The sequence below is a fragment of the Equus quagga genome, chromosome 4 (genome assembly GCF_021613505.1).
Source record: "Equus quagga isolate Etosha38 chromosome 4, UCLA_HA_Equagga_1.0, whole genome shotgun sequence".
Classification (NCBI taxonomy): Eukaryota; Metazoa; Chordata; class Mammalia; order Perissodactyla; family Equidae; genus Equus; species Equus quagga.
The window spans coordinates 100,088,061-100,112,292 of NC_060270.1; the positions used below are offsets into that span (position 1 = coordinate 100,088,061).

Genomic DNA, 24,232 nt, shown 5'->3' on the forward strand with positions numbered 1-24,232 from the left:
TGTATGACTTTTGTAATCCGTATTTTGGAAAACACAAAACATCTTCCTCTGTTCTTAAAAAAATATAAAAACATAGCCATTCCCTTCCTCTCCACCTCCAAATTTCAACCCTTAAATTTTCTTCTTAAATTTTTAAGAAGTTAATTACTACAGTTCTCTTCTGGTTGGTCTAAAGAGAAGACCTTGTGTTTTATCCCGAATTGCTTTTACTCCATAACAAATAGCATTTGAGTGCCTCCTGTGTGAATGAATGCGCTGAATTTGGCAGTGATACTGCAAACGTCTACAGTGTGTGTTTGACAGCATCACTCTAAATCATTGAAAGAGTGCTTAAGAAATTAAATCATTTTAGCATGAAAAACTTTTCGGGTGGTTTGGGCCAAGTTACTCAGGTGTCCTTGACATATCTAGTTTTAACTTTCCAGGGGGATTCCTATTTCTGGAATGTAGATTAAACTGTCATTGGGTCCTAACCTTTTTTATTTTATGGTTTATAGATCACAGGTAGAATTGTTGTTTTGCAATTAATGGTAGAAGCAGAGTCTCTTTTTGTGGGGAGGGGAGAGTGAGTGGATGGGGGAGGAGAGGGAAGAAAGGATATAGAGGAAGATGGTTATATATATATATATAACATATATGTATATTTTTTGGTGAGGAAGATTGGCCCTTGAGCTGTTGTCTGTTGCCAGCCTTCCTCTTTTTGCTTGAGGAAGAGTGGCCCTGAGCTAACATCTGTGCCAGTCTTTCTTTCTCTATTTTGTATATGGGTGGCTGCCACAGCCTGGCTTGATAAGTGGTGTAGGTCTGCACCTGGCATCTGAACCTGTGAACCCGGGCCACTGAAGTGGAACATGCTGAAGTTATATCATCTATGCCATCGGGCTGGCCCCTGTAATATATTTTAAAATTCAAACTAGATAGTCCTCATTGAGAATGAAAAAATCAATCTTGCTGTTCATGTCTCCCTTTGAGGTCTTCCTACTGCAAAAAAGTTGTTTTTAATATATTTTAGATTTACAGTCATTTAAAAAAACCTTACAACTTGTAATCAACTTGATTATTTGTGGGTTTTATAATAATGTTTTACTAAATCATAAGTAGGTGGCTTTACTGCATGGGGGCTTGAGGCTATGCTTTAGATTTTTAAATGGAATTCTTGGCATCATGTATGAATTACATTGTAGAAGAACTACTATTTTGAGAAAAACTTGAGCAGATCTCTCTTTTTTTAACCCGTGACACTAAAGGTATGTTCAAGTCTACTTTTGAGTTTGCTGGAACAGATGACACGACTCTAAGAGGACAGATGACGGGCTTGGAGCTGGACAGAGCTGAGGATGGATTTAAGTTCTGCCAGTTCCGAACTGAGTGGCCATTTACAAGGCTAATCCTGCCTTGCTGGTTGTGAAGACTGAGAGATAATGTGTGTGTAACACACCTGCTGCCTTATCTCGTCAAATGTTCAAGTACTGGTTCCTCCTGAGCTCTTACTGTTGAGATGGGGCTTCCCTGGCTGTGTTTCCTCTGTGCCTCTGTAAGATTGTCCTGTAGCTGTCTCTCTATTTATACCTGTGTGTGATCTGGTCCCAGAGGTGACTGGCTGGTGGGCACAGTGTTGTTCATTGAAAAGTTATGACAAGCTGGAAGTTGGTCGTTGTTATTGCCGTTGAACTTTCCAGTGTAGTGGATGGTTACCATGTATTAATATGTGCTACTCTCTTTTTAAAAGCACTTTTTGTAGGGGTGGAGTGTAAATGCCAATGTAAAAATGTTAATCTTTGGAAACCCAGAGCTGGGCTCCTGTTATCGGCCACTTGAGTGTTATCAAATCTGCTGGAGGCTAACCAGATCCTGTTATGTAATCCTCCCCCACCCACCCTAAATCCTATGCCAGAGGGTGACTTGCCGGAGGACAGACACTGTAAACTGAAGCTTCTGCTGTGGCTGTCGTGGCTTAAGATTTTCCTTGGGTTTTTACAGAATGGAATAATGACAAAACCTCCGAGTTGCATGGGTGGACTTCTTAATACCCATCTCCAGTCACACTGCCTCCCTCCCTCCCTCCCCTCACCCCTCCTCCCCGTTTAAAGCTCTCTGGTCCTTTAAGGCTCCACCCAGCCCCACATTCCTGAGAGTGCTTCCCAGACAGCTCGCACTTCCTCTCCTGTGCTTCTGTCTGTAGTAAACACATTATCACAGGCACCGCTGTCCTTACCTTTTTTGTTAGTCTCAGCTTATGGCTGACCCGAGGGCATCCTCCAGCCCTGCATTCTGCTCACTTTTCTTTGCCTCTCCTACCTGGAAGTGATGTGGAGCTCCAGTACACCACTGCTGATTTCACAGACTTACACACATAGGATAATAAGTTAAATGATACGCTGGACTTTTTATGGTGTAGTTTGCTGTTTTTACATACACACATGATGCATGTTATCTACTATTGATTTGTATTTTACAAATGATTTCTAATGATTGCATGTAGTTCATATTCCCGTCTGTAGGTGTAACATAATTTTTTAACTATTTACTTATTGTTGAATTTTAAAAGAACATTCTCCTTCTGCAATTTTGTTGAAAGACCTCCAGCGATTAAACTTATTAAAATCAACCTAATACAGTAGTTAAAAAAATAAATTTGTAGAATCTGTTCATTTTATTAGTATCTGAGTAATCTCTGTGGTTCGCCGTTGTTATAGGTGTTGTGGGGTACACTGAGAAATAAGTATTAAAGTACTAAGGATAAAATAAAACGTGTATACCATTAGAAATTGATGTCAGGTATTTAAATAGACTGTTAACTTAGGTTGTCTGCTTAAGTTCTTTAATACCTATTTTGTCTAAGTGTTCATCAGCAGTTCAGATGTGATCTCTGCTTTATTACATACCTACTGATCAATCCATTTTATTTTAAAAAGTATTTCAAAGTGGGGCCAGCCTGGTGGCGCCACAGTTAAGCGGGCATGTTCCGCTTTGGAGGCCTGGCGTTTGCCGGTTTGGATCCTGGGTGTGGACATGGCACCACCTGGTAAAAGCCATGCTGTGGTAGGCATCCTGCATATAAAGTAGAGGAAGATGGGCATGGATGTGAGCTCAGGGCCAGTCTTCCTCAGCAAAAAGAGGAGGATTGGCGACAGATGTTAGCTCAGGGCTAATCTTCCTCAAAAAATAAAAAAATAAAAATAAAAAAAGTGTTTCAAAAGACATAAGTACATGTGCTCCCCCTGCCCCCGCCAGGAAACCCCAAACCTGTTTAAAATGTAATGTCCACCAAGGTTGCTGTCCAGGCACTCACAGTTGACATTATGTCTGTGGTTGTTCCCTACTGAGCATAGTGGAGGGTGAAATGCTGGAGAGGATGTAGGTTATGTAGGCACTGAATGATCAAGGGACTGTGCTTGACTGAAGTGGATCTGTGCTTGCGGGCACTGGGGTGTTGTGGGGTCTGTGAGCGTCCAGGAATTAGCAGCTTTTTCCCTGCCCTGTGTTTCCAATACCTCAAACGGTATTAACCAGTGTGAGCAGCTTTCAGGACGGCTGGAAGGGAAGGTAGATCTGGACTGGGACGGTGCTGAGCGCTCAAGTTGTAAGTATTGCGCCTGAGCGTTTATTTGGGGAGAACCCGAGGCCTCCCTCCCCTGCTGTCCCCTCGGGTCCCCTGGGAAAATAAATAGAGCGAGAGGGGGGAAGCTTCAGTTCTGGATGGGGGTAGGACGACTGATCAGCTCATCAATCAGGAGAGTGTGTAATTATGCGGAAAGGACAGAAATCACTCCCTGAAGGCCACAGACTTGGGGATTTGCCCAGAAGAGGACCTTACAGCTGCTAACAGTAGCCCTATTCAGTTTGGGTGCATAATGATTTTAAAACTAATCAGGAACCAAAGCCGGAGGCTGGGGACAAACACAAATATCTTGTTGACAGAGCAAACATCTAGATTCTGTCAGATAGGAAGTTGCTGAGGAAGGTCAGAGTGGTGTAATGGTGTACGCCAAGCCTTCATCCTTAAACAGATGGGCCCCTGAGGTACCATCTGCAGCTCCCCAGGGCCCTTTGAAATCACTTCCTATAAATTAAATTATCATAAGTAGTATAGAGAAGTTAGTATGGAGGCCGTACCTGAGGTAAAACTAGACAAAGAAAGGAAATTTCCACTGGAGTTACCCACTTCCTCTTCCTCCCTTGCCTTATAAATAGACCTGAGACTATTATTTTGGTCAGCTTTCTTGTTTAGTACTTAAATATCATCGCCTCCCCCAAATAGCCATCCAGAGTAAACTTCCCTTTCTCCTCTTAAGCTCGGACAACTGCACTTATCCCTACCTAAGCCAGTGTCAGCTGGATGCTTTTCATAAACTGTCCTGCTATTTTTGGTTTTCTGTTTTGGTTGAGGAGGAAGTAGTGTTTTGTTTCTGGTTTTTTCTTTCATCAAAGGAATATGTGTTCTGGGAAGGCAGGGGGAGGGGTTGTTCCTCAGCCTGGGTCAGAGGAGGAAAAGGTGTGGCATCATATGTAAGCTGCTCATTATAAATCTTAATTGGTGATGTTTTTAATAAAACATTTCAATAAAAACATTTAATAAAACACTTCAGAGCAGAAAGCAGGGTCTGCTGTACTCATCCTTTGATTTATTCAACGGTTATTGGCACCCCTATGTGCCAGGCATGGAGGATTCACGATGGACAGTGTAGCCTGTGTTCTCAGCGACAGAGACAGAGGAAATGGTAAAGTGAAGTTTTCAAGGTGCGTATGGAGCGTTAGAGGAGGAGGAGGAGTGAGGGGAGACTTCCTGGAGGAGGTGATTGTTGAGCTGCGTATCAAGGGAGTAGCAAGGTGAGGTGTGGGTAGAGCAGAGGGGATGCGAGCTGAGGCCTGGAAGGTAAATGGTGTGGTGTGTGTGGGAACAAAGTGGCTAAGTGTGGAGGGAGCCTGGAGTGCAGGAGGGAGCTGCAGGAGAGGCCAATGGAAAGGTTGATTTGGAATAGCAATGAAGAGGAAAAGCCAGGGAGGGTGCATGTGGATACCTTGATTGTAAGGAACAGAGTCAGAGTCAGGAAGTTGGACTGTTAGCATATCAGACCTGCTGGCTTGGGTTTTCTGGGTGAAGTGGGAGGAAAAGGCGTTTACTAGACCAGGGCTAAGGAGTTAGAGCAGGGTTGAGGAGAATGATGATAAAGGTTTGAGATGGTTGTTGAGGGAAATGGGGGGCACTTTCTAAGATACTGAGAGCCTTTCTGGGTTAGAGACATTCAAGGGTAGTGGCATCTCTCTGTGAAAGGTGCGACTTCTCTTTGGGACTTTTGGGCCCAGGATTTAGGTGTGGAGAAGCCGTGTTGTGGTATTGATTCCCATGGTGTGGCAAAACAAGAGGGTTGCAGGAAATCGAGCGTGCTGGCAAAGGGGGTGAGTCAGATGATGAGCGGTGGGATCCATGCTGTTTAGGGGATGAGGAAGGGGTCACACTCCAGGGACATCAAAGAGCAAGTGCCCCGTGAGTGAGAGGGAGTGAGAGCTGGAAGGAAGGAAGATGTGGTCATCAAGCGAGAGCATTGAATGGTGCCCTCTGACTCTGAGCTGTGACCCTGGGAATGGCTGACTAGAGTCAGGAGCCAAGGATTAGAGGCACAAGTGCCCTCAGTGACAGTAACTGCGGTTGTACGTGCTTCCCACCCCTCCATGCTCTCGTTCCTTTAGGAACTGACCTTTGGCTGAAGGGAAAATTGTGAACTAAGTCCCTCCCCCTGTTTTCTTGGTGGATGAGGGGAAATTACCAAACATAGATAGGTGACAGCTGAGAAATGGGGAGGAGGGTGGTATGACTGTGAGTATTGCGAGTTTCAAGGGAGGATGAATTTTTTACATGAGGTTGGAAGAGAAGTGGGCTCAGCCAGCATCTGCCAGTGGAGAGAGGCCGCATCAAGGGGGCGCAGAGGGGATGGGAAGTTAGTGTTTAATGGATGCGGAGTTTCCATTTGGGAAGCTGACAAAGTTCTAGAGATAGATGGTGGTGAAGGTTGCACAACACTGTGAATGCCACTGTACTTCATGCCACTGAAGTGTACACTTAAAAATGGCAGATTTTGTGTGGCATATATTTTACCACAATAAAAAAATAAAATGTTGGTGGAGGGAGAAAATGATGATCGCTACCCTTGACAGTTTTCCAGGTACAAAACGGACACTTAGTAAATACTTGAGTGTATGCTGTGGATTTTGTTAAGTGCTTTATGTGTATTTTTATTTAATCCTCACTTGTAGAGATGAGGTAATCCTGGTGTACAGATGAGGAATCTCAGGTTTGAAGAGATTAGGCAACTCCCCAAGGTCATACATCCAGAAATGGTGGAGGCTGGGTGCTACCAGAGGCCCCTCCTCCAAAACCCTTACCAGTAACCCCCTAGGGAAGTTAACAATGGAAAGAAGATTCCAGAGGCTGTAGTGGAAAGGGAGAGGGAGGGAGCTGTTGATAGAGGGAGGACTGGAAGAGGGGAAATAGATGAAGAGGGGAGGGTGGGGAATGGGAGAGAAGCAGGACCAGGGCGTGAGAGGTCAGCTGCAAGGACTGCCCTCCCATGTTCCAGCTGAGCATGAGCTGTGATGGAGCTGGCTGAAAGTCCAGGTACCACTGACCTGGTCTCACAAGTGGACTGGGGGCTGCAGAGAAGCATAAGGGCCCTGTGTGGAGTGTGTCTGCTGTCTATAGACAGTCTTGGCAGAAGATTCTTCCCAGACTGGGACCTGGAGTGGGAGGGGCTGGAGGTCTGCACAGTGCAGACCTGTCCAGACCTCCAGGAGTGGAGTGGGAGGAGCTCAGCCTGTACCCCCTTTCTCATCTTGCTCTGAACTTCCTTCCTGCTGCCCATTGAGTCTGAAGTCGGCAACCTGATACTGACTTTAGGTGCATCAATACGAGGAGGAGGGGGCTGTGAGAAAGATTGACTGTTTTTCTAAAGCCCGAAGAGCAAGGGTGAGGTCAAATCACGGCCTCTGTAGGTGATCGGCAAACTGCACACATTTTGCTGCAGATTTTCTTTCTTTTTAACAGAATGGTTGAAATACATAGATTAGGAGATAGATTTTACCTGGCTCCTCACGAGTTTTTGAGGTTGTAACCTAAACTCTTACGGGGTGTCCTGTCTTCAGTGGGGTCCAGTGGCATTTGTGACCCCTGGGTAGAGATGCAGGCCTGTCTCAGATATTGGGATTTCTCGAGGTGTTTGTGAAGTGATCTAAGCTGTTTATAAGGGAAGTGCTCTCTGGGGAGTTCCTGTTATCATTTTACTTCACGTGTTTACTTTGGATTCAGCAGAATTCCTTTATTCTCCTGCTGGTGGTTTTAGATTCTGCGCTAAAAGGCAGGCTGCTTGAGCAATGCTTTCTGTGTAGCAGTGGTGACAGTGGTTTGTGATTATATAATAATTCTGAATAAATAAAGAGATGTTCTCATGGCAGGTCTGGTAAGGGCGGCCTGGAAACTGGCATCGTTAGGGATTAAGTTGCACTGCAGTGAAATTTTGCAGCTGTCAGCTGTGCATCCGCACGTCAGCTGTAACCTCCAGGTGTAAATAGACCTTCATCAGCATCATTGGAAAGTCCTGGGAGGATCTGGAGCGCAGGGGGCTGCTATCCATCAAAAGTCGTTTACAGAATCTTGTTCCTGGCTATGATGTGTCTTACCCCCAGTAGCTGGCTGGATCTATAGAGCCTTACAACAATTCTTTTCAAGGAAAGGTAGAGAGTTTATATGCTTGCTGTGCCAAATTCTGATGACTCATTTAACTGTCCCCTTTTGTGCCCTTTTTCTCCAGCTAAGAAACATTTAGGGGCTAAGTAGAATAAGGCAAGTGGGATTTACCGTCAAATGAAAATAGGACTAAGATGGTGATTACTAAGGGTAGTCCTTAGTTTGGGGAGATAATAATGGCTAACATTATAGTGAGCGGTTATCTTCTGGGCCAAGTGCCATCAGGTATTACTTAACAGGCTCCTTCAGAACAGGATTTTGTCTTTTGTTCACAGCTATATTCCCCAGCCATTAACAGTGCCTGGCACTGAGTAGGCTCTCCAATGAATGAACTTAATGCAGATAAGGATTCTGAGGCATGGAGGGAGGTTAAACTTTCTGCCCAAGGGCACACCATTAATAACTGGGATTCCTTGACAGAAGGTAGATGAAGAAAGTGGAAAGCACAGAGAATAGTGGTTTGTCTTCAGAACCTCTTCATTGAAAATGCTATTTACTGTGGTTTTAGAGTGTCTTGAGTTTTACAAAAGGAAATTTCTCCGTCTATTAAAAAATACTAATTTTATGATTAATTTTATTAACAATAAATATAATTATATGATGTAGTTTTATAATGTTATGAGGATTAAATGAGAAAGAACTTAGAACAGTGCCTGTACTTTGTAAGTGCTATATGTGTTTGAAAATTTGCCTTGAGTGTCATTTAACTTTTAAAGGATGTTTGATTGTTTACTTGGATTTAATTTTGAAATAAAGACAAATTTTTTTTTTTTTAGCTATGAAGACTGTCTTTAAGAATAGACCTGGGGCCAACCCTGTGGTGTCGTGGTTAAGTTTATGCACTCTGCTGCGGCGGCCCAGGGTTTCACCAGTTCGGATCCTGGGCGCGGACATGGCACCACTCGTCAGGCCATGTTGAGGCAGCGTCCCACATGCCACGACTAAAAGGACCCACAACTAAAATATACAACTATGTACCAGGGGGCTTTGGGGAAAAAAAGGGAAAAAAAAAAAAAGAATAGACCTGAGGGGCCGGCCTGGTGGCACAGTGATTAAGTGCGCATGGTCTGCTTTGGCGGCCTGGGTTCGCCAGTTCGGATCCCAGGTGTGGACATGGCACCGCTTGGCAAGCCATGCTGTGGTAGGTGTCCCACATATAAAGTAGAGGAAGATAGGCATGGATGTTAGCTCAGGACCAGTCTTCCTCAGCAAAAAGAGGAGGATTGGCAGCAGATGTTAGCTCAGGGCTAATCTTCCTCAAAAAAAAAAAAAAATAATAATAGTAAAGAATAGACCTGAATGAGAAACATTACACAGAGATATAATAGGAAGCCAAGAGTGCGGTCTGATTTTAATAATAAGAATATTATGTTACCATCTAAACAGTACATGAATACAAAATATTTTATTAGCCAAACAACTAGAAATACAACATTTTAGTAGGCATTGTCCATGGAGCACCAAGAAAGCATATTATAAGAAAGTATTATTGTTTAGCCCAGTAGTCTAAACATTTTTGACACAGCAGTCCTATCAATAAAATACTTTTTTGCTCACACCTGCAAGGTTTGTATATTTATGAATTATAATCATTATAAAATACACAAAGATAGAAGTAAAGGAATGAGACAAGTAAACGTTATTAGACATTCTAATATTTTCTTTCTGTATTCCAGAAGATCGCTTGCACCCTTCACTTTTGATCTGGTTTAGAAAGCCTGAAAGTGATCTAGACGAGAAAGCACACAGCATTTTTTGAAGGAGGGTTTGCTGCTCTTGTGGAGTGTCGTGTGGATGAGACATTGAGAGAGGTAAACTGCCAGGCAGATTGAGTGTAGGATGTTTTGGGGAGTAAAGCAGAAAGCTGTCTCTCTGGCCATCTGCTTGAATGTGTTGGTGAGGTGGTCACAAACCAAAGTGCTAAGGATTAAAGTGTCCCTGTTGGAATGGTCAGATCACTTCCTCATAACTGATTGCTGGACGTGCTGGAATAGAGGAAAAAATATAGTACATACAGAAGGTATGGAAAATTGCTCTTAAATTTGATAGGCGTTTCAACTGTTTGAGAGGGTTAGACCTGAATGGAGTGATAAGGCAGTCAAGTTAATAATCATCTGGAAGTGAGACGGTGGAAATAAGATGAAATTACTGGACTGGACCTTGGCAGGAAGTATAGCGAGTGGAGGGGTAGTGAGGAGGCGGCTCTAATCTCAGCCACCAGGAGAGGCCAGGGTGGAGGCCGCTGACGTCTGTGGAAAGGCAAGAGCAGAGCCTAGAGTGTGGCTTATTGTCCTTATTGTGGGATATTTGCTGGCAAATTTGTCTCAGTTTCCCCACATATTAACATTTTCTAAGCTTGTTAAAAAGTCACCTGTTTCTGGATTTAAGTACTATTGGAATATTTTCAGTAGAAGCATTTCACAATAAGAGAGAAAGAAGCCTCTTCTGGAAATTGGTGGGCCAGATATTAAAGAACCAGAGGACGTAGCAAATATGGACCATTGGTGGGTACCTTCCATTCCCTAAAGAACTTCTCTGAAAGATGGGATAGATAGAAGGACCTAGTCTTTGGCAACATTCAGCCCTGGAGAAGTTTTCTTAAATGATAGTGATGATATCATTCAGAGAACATTAGTAATAAATATTCCTGCCCTTCATTTTACATAAAAAAGGCTTAGTCACTCATAAATAATTAGTTGATGTGTTTGTGGCTTCAATGGGGAATTTGGGAAACTGTGATAGTTGGCAAATACTTACAAGTGACAGGAATAGAATTAGAAACTGGTAAAATAAGGATTTGGGGTTGTTGGGAGTCCTTGAGAAAAGTGAGCTCACTAAAGGAATGAATCAAGGAAGAGTTACGTTGATTCCAGAAACATTACTCATTAGGGGAATGCAACCATGCCCTTCTCACCCTTCCAGTGAGAAGCTGTGGGAGTGTCCAGTGGAGGGCCTGTCCTGTGGCAGGCGTGCCCATAAACCCTGCGATTCTTCCTTGCTGTTGTTTGTCCAGTAAAGAAGGATTTAATACTAACACGTGGCTGTAGTATACAGATTAGAATCTGCCAAATCCTATTTCAAGGACTGGGAAGGAAACAACATTCAGAACTATGTGTTTGTAGAAATGAATGAGGGCTTTTAAAAATTTTCACTGGGTGACCTTTGGCAGATCACTTGTTCACACTGAGTCTCAATTTCCTCCTCTAAAAGGAGAAGAAAATTTCATTGGAATAATCTAAAGCCCTTCGAGGTTCTAAATGAGTGTGTCCATTTTGAATAGATGAGGGTGGGAGGTGACGTTTATTTAACACTATCCACTGTGTATGTTCCAGGTACTTTATGTACAATAGTTCCTTTAATCCTCATTATTTCATTCGCTCTGTAAATCATACTCACGAGGTAGGGATATCACTCTTCCCATTTTACAAATGAGAGTAACATGGACAAGTTCACTCAGCTATCACTAATAGGTATAAGCTGGAATACAATGAGAAATGGTCATGATAATAGTAACAGTGACTTGTAAGTTTTGAATGAAATGAAATACAGTGTTTAGGGTATTAGAATTGTCGTATTTTCTTTTCTTCTTTTCTTTTTGCTGAGGAAGATTAACCAGCTAACGTCTGTTGCCAATCTTCCTTTTTGTTTTTTTTGCTTGAGGATGATTAGCCCTGAGCTAACTTCTGTGCCATTCTTCCTCCACTTTATCTGTGGGTTGCCACCACAGTGTGGCTGATGAGTGGTGTAGGTCCACACCTGGGATCTGAACCCTCAAACCCAGGTTGCCGAAGCAGAGCGCGCCGAAGTTAACCACTCTTTCTTGGAGCTGGCCCCAGAATTGTTCTATTTTCTCATAATTTACTTAGAAGTAAAATAAATTTTTAAAAGATAGCAAGATCTCAAATTCTATCCCTTGAAGACAAAAAACTCATTTTTTGGATTGTTGGGATTTGGGAGGGGGGCAATAAGTGACACCCCTGTTTTTCCTGTCAGTCTGAGTTCTGAACCAGTTCTGATAGAGACAAAGAGAAAGAAGACATCAGGAATTCAGGTTGCACCCTTTTTTACTGATAGAACTAATATTGGAGAATATAAGTATGTGTCAACAGAGGGCTTCCTAATACTGAATCCCACAATAATTAGGCTAACCTGGCTGCCCACAGACAGTGCTGGATCATCATATGGAAGCCTGCTCCTGGATGGCTGGAATGTTTGAGAAGACTTGAATGTGTACGTCCAGAGGGTAGCTTGGCACCTAAGAAGAAGAAGGGGGTGGGGCTGGGGCCCCATCCCCAGTTTCTGTTCCCAAGCTTCAAGCATTATCTAAGGCAATAGGCTTCCAGGAAGGGGTGAGTGGGGCCAGGAGCGAAGCCCAGATGGTAAGCTAGAGGCTGGCTCTCCACATAAAAGGGAACAGGAACCAGGCAGATCCCTTCCTTGCTCCCTCTCCCCCATAATAAATGCTATTCTGTTTCCTGAGGCCAACAACATGCTGGATAAATTGTTTTCTTCCACTTGAGACACTGGCTTTTGTCAAAGTGGAGTTGGATTTAAAAACAAAACAAAACAAAAAAGCCCCTAACCATATTGTTGTTGTTGAGGCCCATGCTGCTTCTGTTTCCATTTTAGTAGAAGTCAAAGTAAAATATTCTGGCATATATCATTCACTCGATGTTCTAAGAAAGTCACTGTAACTGATTGTGCTAATAGCATTGTCTTTCAGAATCTGAATTCAGACATATGCCTTTGGAACTTTAAAATACCTTGGTAATTCTAGTTTTTTGGGGAGGCGGTAAATAGATTGAAAACTTGGGGTGAACAAAAACTGCCCCTGGCCATATGGCTGTTGAAGTCTCTGCTGTGCGAGAGACCTAGTTTTAAAGTTGTTCTTTCCCCTCACATGCTGTTTTTTCCTAGGAGTAATGGAAGATATTGAGACTGAAAATTATTGTGGGCAACTGGCTTGTCATTTTCTAAAGTAACATTTTTATTCAACAAGTAAAACAAATTTACCCAACTAAATTATTCATAGGAATGACAAAACTTGTCATTTAGTGTGGATGTTGGGATATTCAGGTCATTTAGAAGGCTGTGGTTAAAAATAAAATGACCTAAATATATAGCTCTACTTTTTTTTTTTAAGGGAAGTTTAAGCTTTTAATTTTTGTTTGACATTGGTCCTAATTCTCTTTCTATTGGGAATGTAAGTAGCTACTCTTTCAGTGTTCTAAATAAAGAAATTCCTTCTCTTCTTGTTGGTTGTTTCTCATTGTATATGTGGCTCTGTTTTTCAGCCAGGTTATATAAGTCCTGTTTTCTTTCTGCTACATGAGGGATATATATGTGAGTGACAGAGAAACTGGAGAAGATGGTACACAAATGTCTCCTCCAAGGAAAACTGAAGACAGTTCGTTAATTGTTCTGATCACTTCTTTTATACTTTAAAGGAAGCAGCATTTAAAATATGAACTGGTCCCAGTCTGCTTTTGGGCAGTAACTGGAGCATAAAATGTTGAAAATCAATTATGTATTTAGGGAGATGAAACAGGCTGACATATTGAAGGCATATTGTATTCTGTTTGGTGGACAAAGCAGGGCACTTACCTCATATTCCTGCAGTAAAATGTGTCCCAAAGTGAGACAGAGGATAACACATCCTGATGTACCCAGACTTCACAGAACATGAGAGTATTTATGATATACTTGCCATTTTGTCCTGGGAAAAAGTCCTGTCTTAAAAATTGGCTCAGCTTTTTTGGTTGTTGGCTGATAAGTAAAGAATTTGATTTTTTTAGTACGTTCTTGGCCCCATTTATAGCAGCATTTGTAATGCATTATACATTCCTCATGCCAATTTGGTGATAAGATCTTCACAGGAGAGGGTAGAGAGAGTGTTAGGTTTCTTCTGTGACCCACTGTGCCTGACACAGTGCTGACCAGCTGCATAGCCATTTGATAACTTGCATGAGTGTTATCTTATGACCACTTGATAGGAAAGGCCTCTGAAGACTGAGCTGTTTCGAGCCTGAGGCCACATGGTTGGTAAATATCTGTATTAGTCTGCTAGGACTGCTGTAACAAAGTACCACAAACCAGGTGGCTTAAATAACACAAATTTATTGTCTCAGAGTGCTGGAGCCTGGAAGTCCAAGATCAAGGTGTCAGCAGGGTTGGTTCCTTCTGAGGCCTGTGAAGGAAGGATGTATGTATGCTCCTTAGCGTGTAGATGACAGTCTTCTCCCTGTGTCTTTTCACATCATCTTCCATCTATGTGTGTCTGTCTCTGTGTCCAAATTTCCCCCTTTATAAGGACACTGTCATATTGTATTAGGGCCCACCCTAATGATCTCATTTTACCTTTTTTTTTTTTTTTGAGAAAGATTAGCCCTGAGCTAACTGCTGCCAATCCTCCTCTTTTTGCTGAGGAAACCTGGCCCTGAGCTCACATCCATGCCCATCTTCCTTTACTTTATATGTGGGACGCCTACCACAGTATGGTTGCCAAGTGGTGCCGTGTCCGCACCAGGGATCCAGGCCGGTGAACCCTGGGCTGCCAAAGTGGAACGTGCGCACCTAACTGCTGCGCCACTGGGCCAGCCCCTCGTTTTAACTTGATTACCTCTGTATGAAGACTCTGTCTCCAAAGAATGTCACGTTCTGAGGTCTTGGGAGTTAAGCCTTCTATGTGAATTTTGAGGAGGACACAATTCAGCCCATAACAGCAGCAGGTCTGGTGTCACACTCTCTTTTTCTCTCCTAATTCAACAACTTTCCTAGCCCTGGTTAATAAATGTTTGTTGTTTCATTTATATGCAGCTTGGACAGGGAAGGCCAGACTTTCTCCTCACAGAAATACCAGCTCCTCTCCTTACGGTTCCTGCCATGTTGGTTTATAGATTGAAGCCATTTCTTAGATTGAAGCCATTTCTTAGATGGTGATAGTTTTGCTTGAGGCTGTCTTTTAGCGAATTGTAAAAACATTTATCTTGTCCTCCTTTGACCCCTGGAGTATAAAAATACTTGTCATTTGATGTACACATTGGTTTGTCTTTTTTTTTAAAGATTTTATTTTTTTCCTTTTTCTCCCCAAAGCCCCCCAGTACATAGTTGTATACTCTTCATTGTGGGTCCTTCTAGTTGTGGCATGTGGGACGCTGCCTCAGCCTGGTTTGATGGGTAGTATCATGTCCGTGCCCAGGATTCGAACCAACGAAACACTGTGCCGCCTTCAGCGGAGCATGCGAACTTAACCACTCGCCCACAGGGCCAGCCCCCACACTGGTTTTTAAAGAGATGTAAAGTGTGTGCTTTGCCTATGATTTTTTCCCTTTTAGTCTTTTTGGAATACTTTTTTTGTCCTGGCAGGGGAAAATGATCATCAGTATTTGAGGGTTTATATATAGGACATACAGCCACCTGGATAATTGGTCTCCTGACTATCAGGCAGCAGTGGAAATCAAGGTACCAGGTAGTGTTTGTACCTCAAGTTTGGATTGGTACTCAGAATGTAATATTTAAAAGATAAAATATATTATGTCTTATCACTTTGAATTTTCAATAATATTTAAAGGGATCCTCCTGCCAAACAGCATTTATGCCAAAAAGGCATCTGTTTATCTAAGAAATTTCCAAGTGTGCTGCAGTTTCTTCTTAGAGCTAGATGCAGTCTGTCTGATTTAAGATTGTAAACTCCTAGGGGGCGGCCCTGTAAATGTTAGGAAGTAAATATTTGCAGTGGTCCTGAGTTGGAAGACTGCAAACATATACTAGCTATACCTTTTGTGTGTGTGCTTCTCAGGTTAAATGCAGTTTTCAAAGTAGTTTTAAATTCGCTTATATTTTACATAGTTTTTTTTCTTTTTAAATGGAAAGATGCCATAGAAAGCAGCAGCATGTAGAAATTTGAAAATAAGACCCTGATTGAAACAGTTTGCGACGGTCTCTTGTGCGTGTTGATTTACAGCCTGGCAGGACTCTTTTGGGGTGTGTGTGCATTTTGAATGCTATTATAGAACAGGCGTGGAGATCAAAACCTCTTGTCATTATTGCCCAGCATCCCACAGTTCAAAGGCAGCCAGTTACATAGTGCTTGGCAGGAAGCCTCCCATTTTGTATATTTGTTGGGAGAAAAGAGAGAATGAGGTGTCTGTGTGGAGCATTTTATAATGAAGGAAGAACAGCCCGGCTGCTGTAGACAGGTATTAAAAGTTTATCCCACCAGCCTCATACTGTATTTGCTACAGATGCATTCCCACCAGGCCTCCAGATTGAGAGGAAAGCCCACGGTTGTGCTGCACAGCTGTTAAGATAGTTAATACTGTTCTTCCTAAACTGTTGTGGGAAATGCAGTATTTGGCTTTTGAGAACATGAACTTATAGTGCATTTGGGTCTTTGGGATCATTAACAACTTAATTCTAGCAAATAGTAAATTATGTTGGCTCTGGTAATTCGTTTTTAAAAAAAATTTTGCTAAAATATACGTAACAAAATTGACATTTTAACATTTTAAGTGTATAGTTTAATGGCATTATATACTTTCAGATTGTTGCTCAGTCATCATGACCATCGTCTCCATAACTTTTTCATCATCCCCAAGAGAAACTCTGTACCCATTAAACATTAACTCCCCGTCCCCCTCTCCTCCTGTTCCTCTAACCTCTATTCTACTTTCTGTCTCTATGACTTTGCCTCTTCAACTACCTCGTATAAGTGAAATCATTTAATATTTGTCCCTTGTGTCTGGTGAGTCTGGTAGTTCTTAAGTTGTATCTGAACAGCTTTCAGCATATGCCATTTTCTTTTTGATCATAAAATAATTTAATAGATAACTTTAGAATATTAAAGCTCTAGGACAGAAGTTTGAAACGTATGCCCTCAGGGGCCAGAAAGTTGTAACATCTAATATTTATAGAGCAGTTGCTGTATATCGGGCACAGCTCTAAGCACTTTGCAGGTAACAGCACATTTCCTCTCACACCAATCCTAGGAGGTAAATACTATTAATACCCTGGTTTTGCAGATGGGAAACTGAGTAATGAATTACTTGCCTAAGATAATAACGTGGCTGGTATGTGGCAGGGTGGAGATTTCAGCTCACCAGTCTCTGCTCCAGAGCCCGGGCTCCTAAGAAGCTCCTTGATTGTGCGCAGGTGGAGTGGGCAAAGGAAATCAGAATCCCAGACCTGGGAGGGAGTGAGCTGATGGTAAATGGAAGCTGCTCCTCAGCCCCAGTGTTGGGGTTCATTAAGGGAGGAGTGGAGGTGGATGTGCTGCTCAGCTACCGTAGGCTGTTGCTGAGCGGGAGTGCAGGTTTACTACTGCTGGCACTTCCAAATTTCCAAGAGAAGCCAGAACTGCTTATTTATGTATGACCTCTCAATTTCTAAGTGTTGGCAACCTAACTCAATTAAAAACAAAAACAGAACATGTGGGCCAGACAAAATATCTGTGGCCCACGAGTTTGAGACTTTTGCTCTGAAGGTTTCAGGATAACCTTTTACTTATCCAAGGCCCTCAACAGTTTGTACCCCTGGGACATTCATCACTGGCCGTTGTTTCAACGGGGAGGCGAGGTCTTGCTGATCTTTGCTTCCCCAACTGCAACGTTCATATAGCAATTTTCAGTAAATGTGTGCTGAGTGAATGAGTCTTTACAGCTCTCATGCTTTCTTCCCACGTGCTGCCAAGAGTTCACTGAAAGCCTAATTTAAAACAAAACAAAGCCAGTCGATTTTGAGAGGCCCATATCCTTTCATGTAGAGCTTCATAATTTATTGTTTTGTTTTGGGCTCCTTCGATTTAACAATGCTGATTAAAATGAGACTTGAAAGTGTTTTTTTTTTTTTCCTTTAGAGAGTTCTGCCAAAGAAATTCAAATATATGCTGGGTAGCTTGTATATCAGACACCAACCTGAACCTCCTTATTGTCATAACAGTCGCCAGCATTTATGACATGCTTACTGCATGCCAACCGCTGTGTTAATGATTTTGCGTGCCTTGTTTCTTTTAATTCAGAGTCACTTAATTCCGAATTTGTGGCTTTGGATTGAATTTTAGAATTGGAAGAGTTTGAATACATCTAATCCAATTTGCTAACTTTGCATATGAAGCTGGTCAGGGCCAATGAATTTAAGAGATAGTCCAAGGTCACACATCTGTTGTACGGCACCACCAGAACCCTTTGGACACACATATCTGTGAGTGGTATAGATAGAACCCTCTTGGATACACACATCTGTTGTGTGGGATAGCCAGTGTCTCCTTTTTTTCTGGCCTCTCACCCAGTAGTCTTTTTCTAGACACCATAGTGTTTCTACTTTTATCTTTTCAATATCTGTGGGGAAACAGAGCTGTTAAGTGAAAGTGTAATAATGTGTTATTACTCCTATAAACGGCTTCTGAGCTATGGATCATTAGCAGGGTATTTGAAATGGTTTGCTAGTACAGGTGTGGGTTTGGATCATCTACGGTGCCTTTGAGAGATGCCTGGAGTCTGGAGTTACATGAGGCTAAGAGACGGAAGTCCTTAGCTCGTTAGCACAGGACCCTAAACTAAAAGGTCTGATTATCTTACAGATAATACTGTAATTCAAAATGTAAGGAGAATGTTTAACTTAAAACAGGTAATGTACATATGAATTATATAGTAATCATCACATTTATCTAATATTTGACCCTTTGCCCACACTTTGGTAGATGTCAGTAGTTTTTAGATCCAAGTTTGAAGCTGGAGGGCATGGTTTGAACCCTTCTCTCATTCAGCTGAAAATTACTAAGGCTTTTTCTTTTTAAAAATTATTTTCCCAGTAACAAAGGTAATCTATGCTTCTGGTACAAATTTTTTTAAAACCCAGAAAAGTAATTTTACCATCCAGAAATATACTGAAGACATTTAAAATAAAGTAGTAAATTTAATTTTATTTAAATTGAACAGAATAAAACTGGAATTAAAACTGAAGGAATTACTGAACTTAAATATTTTTTCAACTTTAATGTCTCCCACACACATCCAAAGAAGATTGCTCTAAAGTTAAAAAAAAAAAAAAAGTACATGAAAAAGACTGACAAGCCAGCACAGGAATCCAGATTGCTGTGACTTCAGAGTTCCTGTCTTTTCTACTTTACCATGTTGTCCACATGTGAGAGAAGGATAAACAATACAGAGTTCATATAATGAAGGGCTAGAGTGTGCGGCAGAGGCCATAAGTCACAGTTTGAAGAGAGCTTAAGAGGGGATTTGTAGACTCGCATTTAAAAAATAGAAAACGTAAGATAACCGAAAGTTTTTCCTAGGGAAATTGAGAGATCATTATTTTTTTCATAATTTCAAAATTGTATAAGAAAAGAGTTCTGCTTAAAAATAGGTTTTAAAACCTTGTTCACAACAGCCTGTGGAGGTATTCTTACTTTCATCAGTGAAGACAAAGGCTAATGGAAGGGAAGTGACATGACTCCCTTGAGGTGACACCACTTGTCAGGGGAGTGGCTGGAATGCCACCCTTTCTCAGCTGATGCTCTTAGTAGTCTATTACTCGGGCAGGAGATGGTGGCATTGCACAGGGACAGTTATGTATCACCTGACAATCTTGTTATCCTGAGCAAGGTTGCAATTTTGGAATTAAGCAGAAAAGCCCTCTGAGCAGCCCAGAATAGACAGTTCATGTGTCTCATGTGCACCTTTCTCCTGAGTGTGTGCCCGGGGCCTCGTCTCTTTTATCTGAAGACCGTTTGAATTGTGAACACTGATGTGTGTTCAGGGGTTCTAGCCATAAGGAGTGACAATCTGGAAGTTAGAATGGAGGCCAGCTGTAGAAGTCAGCGTGCTTGACTGTGTAAGGACATTAGCTTGGGAAGAACACGCGCTGTGCAGCCTGACAGGCCTTCCTGAGATCCCGTGGCAGGACGCTAACTGGGTTTTTGTGACCACTCCAGGCTAGGTCTTGTTAAATCCCCGCATATTTATCAGGTGCATACTGTGTACCAGGCCCTGGCCATATGATGACAAACAAATTAGGGTCCCTTTCTTACTCACAGTCTAGGAGGGCAGACAGCTTCATATGCACATACAAGACAGTGTAATAAGGGTCCATAGTAGAGATGAATGGGATATAGTGGGAGCACGGGGGAAATTGAGACCTCTGCTGTGGAGTGAATGGGAGGTGGCGGAGTCTTAGGGAGTGAATAGGAGTTGTCCAGGTCGAGTAAAAGGACACTCCAGGTAGAAAGAGATCCATGTAGGCTAATAAGGTACCTGGAACCTGGGTAGTAAACGTTAGAGACAATTTTACTCCAAAATGGTTAACCTGGGGCTTTTAAAAGTCCTTATGGATATTGTCAAAAACATGCAGGTAGTGAGGCTTATAATAAACCATTATACCGATCAACCAGCCTCACCAGTATTAACATTTTGCCAATCTTGTTTTACTAACCTTGCATTGTTTTTTATGTGGTTAGAGCATTTTAAAGCACATTCCAGGCATTATGTAATTTTACTTGTAAAGAGTTTGGTATGCATCTCTGATAAGGAAAGACACCCTCCTCAAAGCCATTATCACATAGTAAAGTAAGAATTATTCCCTAATACCCATCCAATATCAGTCCATATGCAGATATCTCCAAAACACAGGTTTTATACTTAAAGGGAACAGTTTCATTACCTACAAGATTAATTTATTTAGCGGGTCTAATTTTTTAGGGATGTTGGATAAATGGAATGTTACTCTAATACATGTTTTTGTTGTTGTTGTTTGGTTGGGTTTTTTTTTTTTTTGGTGAGGAAGATTGGCCCTAAGCTAACATCTCTTGCAAATCTTCCTGTTTTTGCTTGAGAAGATTGTCACTGAGCTAACATCTGTTCGAGTCTTCCTCTATTATATATGGGATGCCGCCACAGCATTGGCTTGATGAGCAGTGCATAGGTCCATGCCTGGGATCTGAACTGGGGAACCCCGAGCTGCCGATGTGGAGTGCACGAACCTAACCACTACACAACCGGGCAGGCCCCTCTAACACCATATTTTTATTCTTTCCTTTGGAAGTGTTATACAATTTATCTCGTCTTCTTTCTGATCTTTTTAACTCAGACTGGTCCTGATGGAGGGCTGTGATTTATGACTTTTTATATTACTTATTTGTCACATAGCAAGGGCTTTTCTGGGATTTGGAAAATGCTCAAACTCGGAGAGCTAGATTATAAATGACTTAGGGTACTCTGACCAGTTCCTTTGGTTTTGCTTCAGTTTTTCGCTCTCAGTGTCAAGTTCATGAGCTGGAAGTGTGGAGTTCATTTTACATGCTACTGCCCCTCCAGCCTTGAAAGCTCTTTCCCAGGAGGTCTTGGCATGGACCAGCCCAGAGTCATTACTTAGATGCCAGACTTGTTGCAGTCTCCACAGGCTCAGCTTGATCCTTCAGGGGTTGGCCTAAGTTGCCCTCCTTTTTAATGCGTTCCTCAACTGCTTCAGCCTCCCTTGGCCTCTTGTCCCTCTCCATTTCTCCTGCCCTGCACTTCAGCCCTTAATTGTATGCTAATCTATACTGGCTGTAGTTCCCTTGCTTGCAGGCAATATAAAGCAGTAGAAGGGATGGGAGCTTTGCAGCCTGCATAATCCGAATTCCTGAGCCTCTTTCCTCTTTTTTTTCTTTTTGAATTCTTGTAAAACACACACACTCTCACAACATGAGATCTACTCTCTTAACAAATTTTTTTTTTTTTTGAGGAAGATTAGCCTTGAGCTAACTGCTGCCAATCTTCTTTTTTTCTGAGGAAGATTGGCCCTGAGCTAGCATCCGTGCCCATCTTCCTCTACTTTATATGTGGGACGCCTACCACAGCATGGCTTGACAAGCGGTGCCGTGTCCGCACCCGGGATCCAAACCAGCGAACCCGGGCCGCCAAAGCAGAACGTGCGAACTTAACCGCTGCGCCACCGGGCTGGCCCCCTCTTAACAAATTTTTAAGTGTCCAGTACAGTATTGTTAACTATAAGTGCAATGTAGTAGAGCGGATCTCCAGAACTTTTTCATCTTCTGTGACTGAAACTTTACACCCTTTGAACAACATCTTCCCATCTCCCCCTCCCCTCAGCCCCTGCAACCTCCATTCTGCTTCTTTGAGTTTGACTCTAGATGCCCTAGATACCTCATATGAGTTGGAATCATGCAGTATTTGGCCTTCTGTGACTGGCTTATCTCACTTAGCATAATGTCCTCAAGTTTCATCCATGTTATAGCATGGGACAGGACAGGATTTCCTTCTGTTTAAAGGCTGAATAATATTCCATTGTGTGTGTGTGTGTGTATGTGTGTGTATATACACGCCCATTTTCTTTATCCATTCATCTGTCAATGGACATTTAGGTTGCTTCTACATCTTAGCTATCGTGAATAATGCTGCAGTGAATAGAGAAGTGCAAATATCTTTTTGGGATCCTGATTTCAATTCTTTTGGATAAATACCCAGAAGTGGGATTGCTGGAGCATGTACCTAATTTTTTTTTTAGGTTCGTAATACAGCATTTGCGTTCCGTGTAATGCATGGCGTACAGTGTGGGTCCTCTGCTGTCTAGAGCCATCGGGACAGCCCCTCTTGTTCGTGTATCTTTGCTGTGCTTTATCACAGGTAGGTAGTACTTCTTGCTTTGCTAATGCCTAACTGTTTTTGACCTTGTGTTCATTAACTTTGAGAATTGCTTTTGAGAGAAGACATCATTTTCCAAAAAAAACAAAAAAAAGCAAGTTTTTATTTACTGGTCACTCACAGCAGCTGTGTCATTGAGGAAGTGTTGACACTGCTTTTGGTTGTCAAATGACTGCGTGTGATTCTTTCCCAGGACTGAAAAAATTGCAAGGTTGGAATTTTTGGGATTGTTAACAAGATCAAAAAGCAAAGAGATAAAGCCAAGAGGGAAAAGTCTTTCTACAGAATTGTAGTAGAAAGCAGAAAAAGCTAGAATTCTGTAGAAAATGATAGGTATTGCAAAAATAACCTTTGACCAGAAAATGAAGGTTGCTGTTTTTCGTGTTATTTGAAAGTGGAAGACAGTTTAGCGAGCTAGAGTTTTTTTGTTTGTTTGTTTGTTTTTGTTTTTTTGGTTTTTTTTTTGAGGAAGATTAGCTCTCAGCTAACTCCTGCCAGTCCTCCTCTTTTTGCTGAGGAAGCCTGGCTCTGAGCCAACATCCGTGCCCATCCTCCTCCAGTTTATACGTGGGACGCCCACCACAGCATGGCTGCCAAGCAGTGCCATGTCCGCACCCGGGATCCGAACCAGCGAACCCCGGGCCGCCGATATGCGGAACGTGCGAACTTAACCGCTGCGCCACCGGGCCGGCCCCGCGAGCTAGAGTTTTAATGTCTAATTTTTATTTTTTTAAGGATAGTAATAAAAATGTACTTACAAATTTAGCTTTGTTAATAGGGTTTTAGAAGATGACTTGGTTTTCTAGGAAAGAAGAAATATCCAGTTGTTCTCTTATTTGTAATTTCAGTAGCCATAGGTCTTAGCGGTGAAATGGTTTATAACAAACCCTCTCACTGCCCCGCCCCTCCACTCAGGGAAGATATATTTCTCTGATTTTCCTCAGGTTTCACCTCAGAACTAGTGAACGAGCGTCCCATGGCTTCAGCGTACCGACAAGTCAACATGTGGGTGTTGAATTCTTGGGGAAAAGATATATCGTATTTTCTCTTGCTTTGTTGATGTTTTGTGGCTGGGGTTTTAATTTCTGATGGGTTAAGATCCAGCTCTTGTGACTTATTTGTGTTCTGGCCAGAGGACCCTCAGCTTTTTTGTGATCTGAGTCATTTCCTAGTAAGGCCCAGTTTGGGCCTGGAACTCCCTGCCCAGGGATGGGGGACATGTGGTGGGGGCAGCAGACCTGGTGTTCACAGCTGGGAGGAAGTCCAGTGTGCCCGGAGGAAAGAACAGGGGTCTTCAGTGCTAGGGGCCTGGCAGGTAGTCGTCTGGAGTGGCCTAGGGCATCAGAGTAGCCTGACACAGGCAGCCATGTCCCCTGACCAGCTGCGGCCCTGTGGGTTCAGAGTAGACCTCAGTCCCTTGGAGGCTTGCCAAGAGCAAGGCATCGCCTCTGCCTCCAGGCACTGGCAGGTTTATCGAGAGAGGGGCTCAGGCGCAGTTATCAGAACTGAGCTAGAGGGTGAGTTAGGCCTGTGGAATGCCAGAGAAAGAAGCCTTGTTATTAGACACAAGGTCAGGGCCGGTTAAGCTGCAAGAGCAACTTGGCCCGAGCTGTTTAAATCTCTATTCTAGAAATTTCTGCTGGATTGAGCCAGCGAGGGGAGGGTGGGGCAAGGGTCAAGAGGCTTCAGCTGTAGGGAAGGAAGGGCAGTAGAAGCTGAAAATGGCAGGCCAGGCCTGGAAACCTCAACATAAAGTGAGAGGTTTTCAATTCCCTGGTGGGTTATTGTAGCCTGTTTGTGAGTGAACGGGTCTTAGAGTGTAAGTTGCACATTCAACAATGAGCTTGAAATA

General features: G+C 42.6%; 1 protein-coding gene across 11 annotated transcripts in view; it reads left to right on the top strand.

Annotated features, from left to right (window-relative positions):
* The window catches only part of TANC1 (tetratricopeptide repeat, ankyrin repeat and coiled-coil containing 1), a 228,885-nt gene that overhangs the window by 20,741 nt on the left and 183,912 nt on the right, over positions 1 to 24,232 (top strand). For 8 of the 11 annotated variants that reach the window (XM_046659728.1, XM_046659730.1, XM_046659740.1 and 5 more), the window contains exons 2-3: positions 22,244 to 22,362; positions 23,325 to 23,385. The exons of 1 other annotated variant lie outside the window; for it this stretch is intronic. In XM_046659728.1, the coding sequence (XP_046515684.1) occupies positions 22,278 to 22,362; positions 23,325 to 23,385 (146 nt within the window). In that variant the 5' untranslated portion in view covers positions 22,244 to 22,277. Of the gene's footprint in view, positions 1 to 4,660; positions 4,741 to 22,243; positions 22,363 to 23,324; positions 23,386 to 24,232 lie in introns of those variants that run through there. 2 more of the 11 variants (XM_046659732.1, XM_046659737.1) reach the window with 2 other exon arrangements.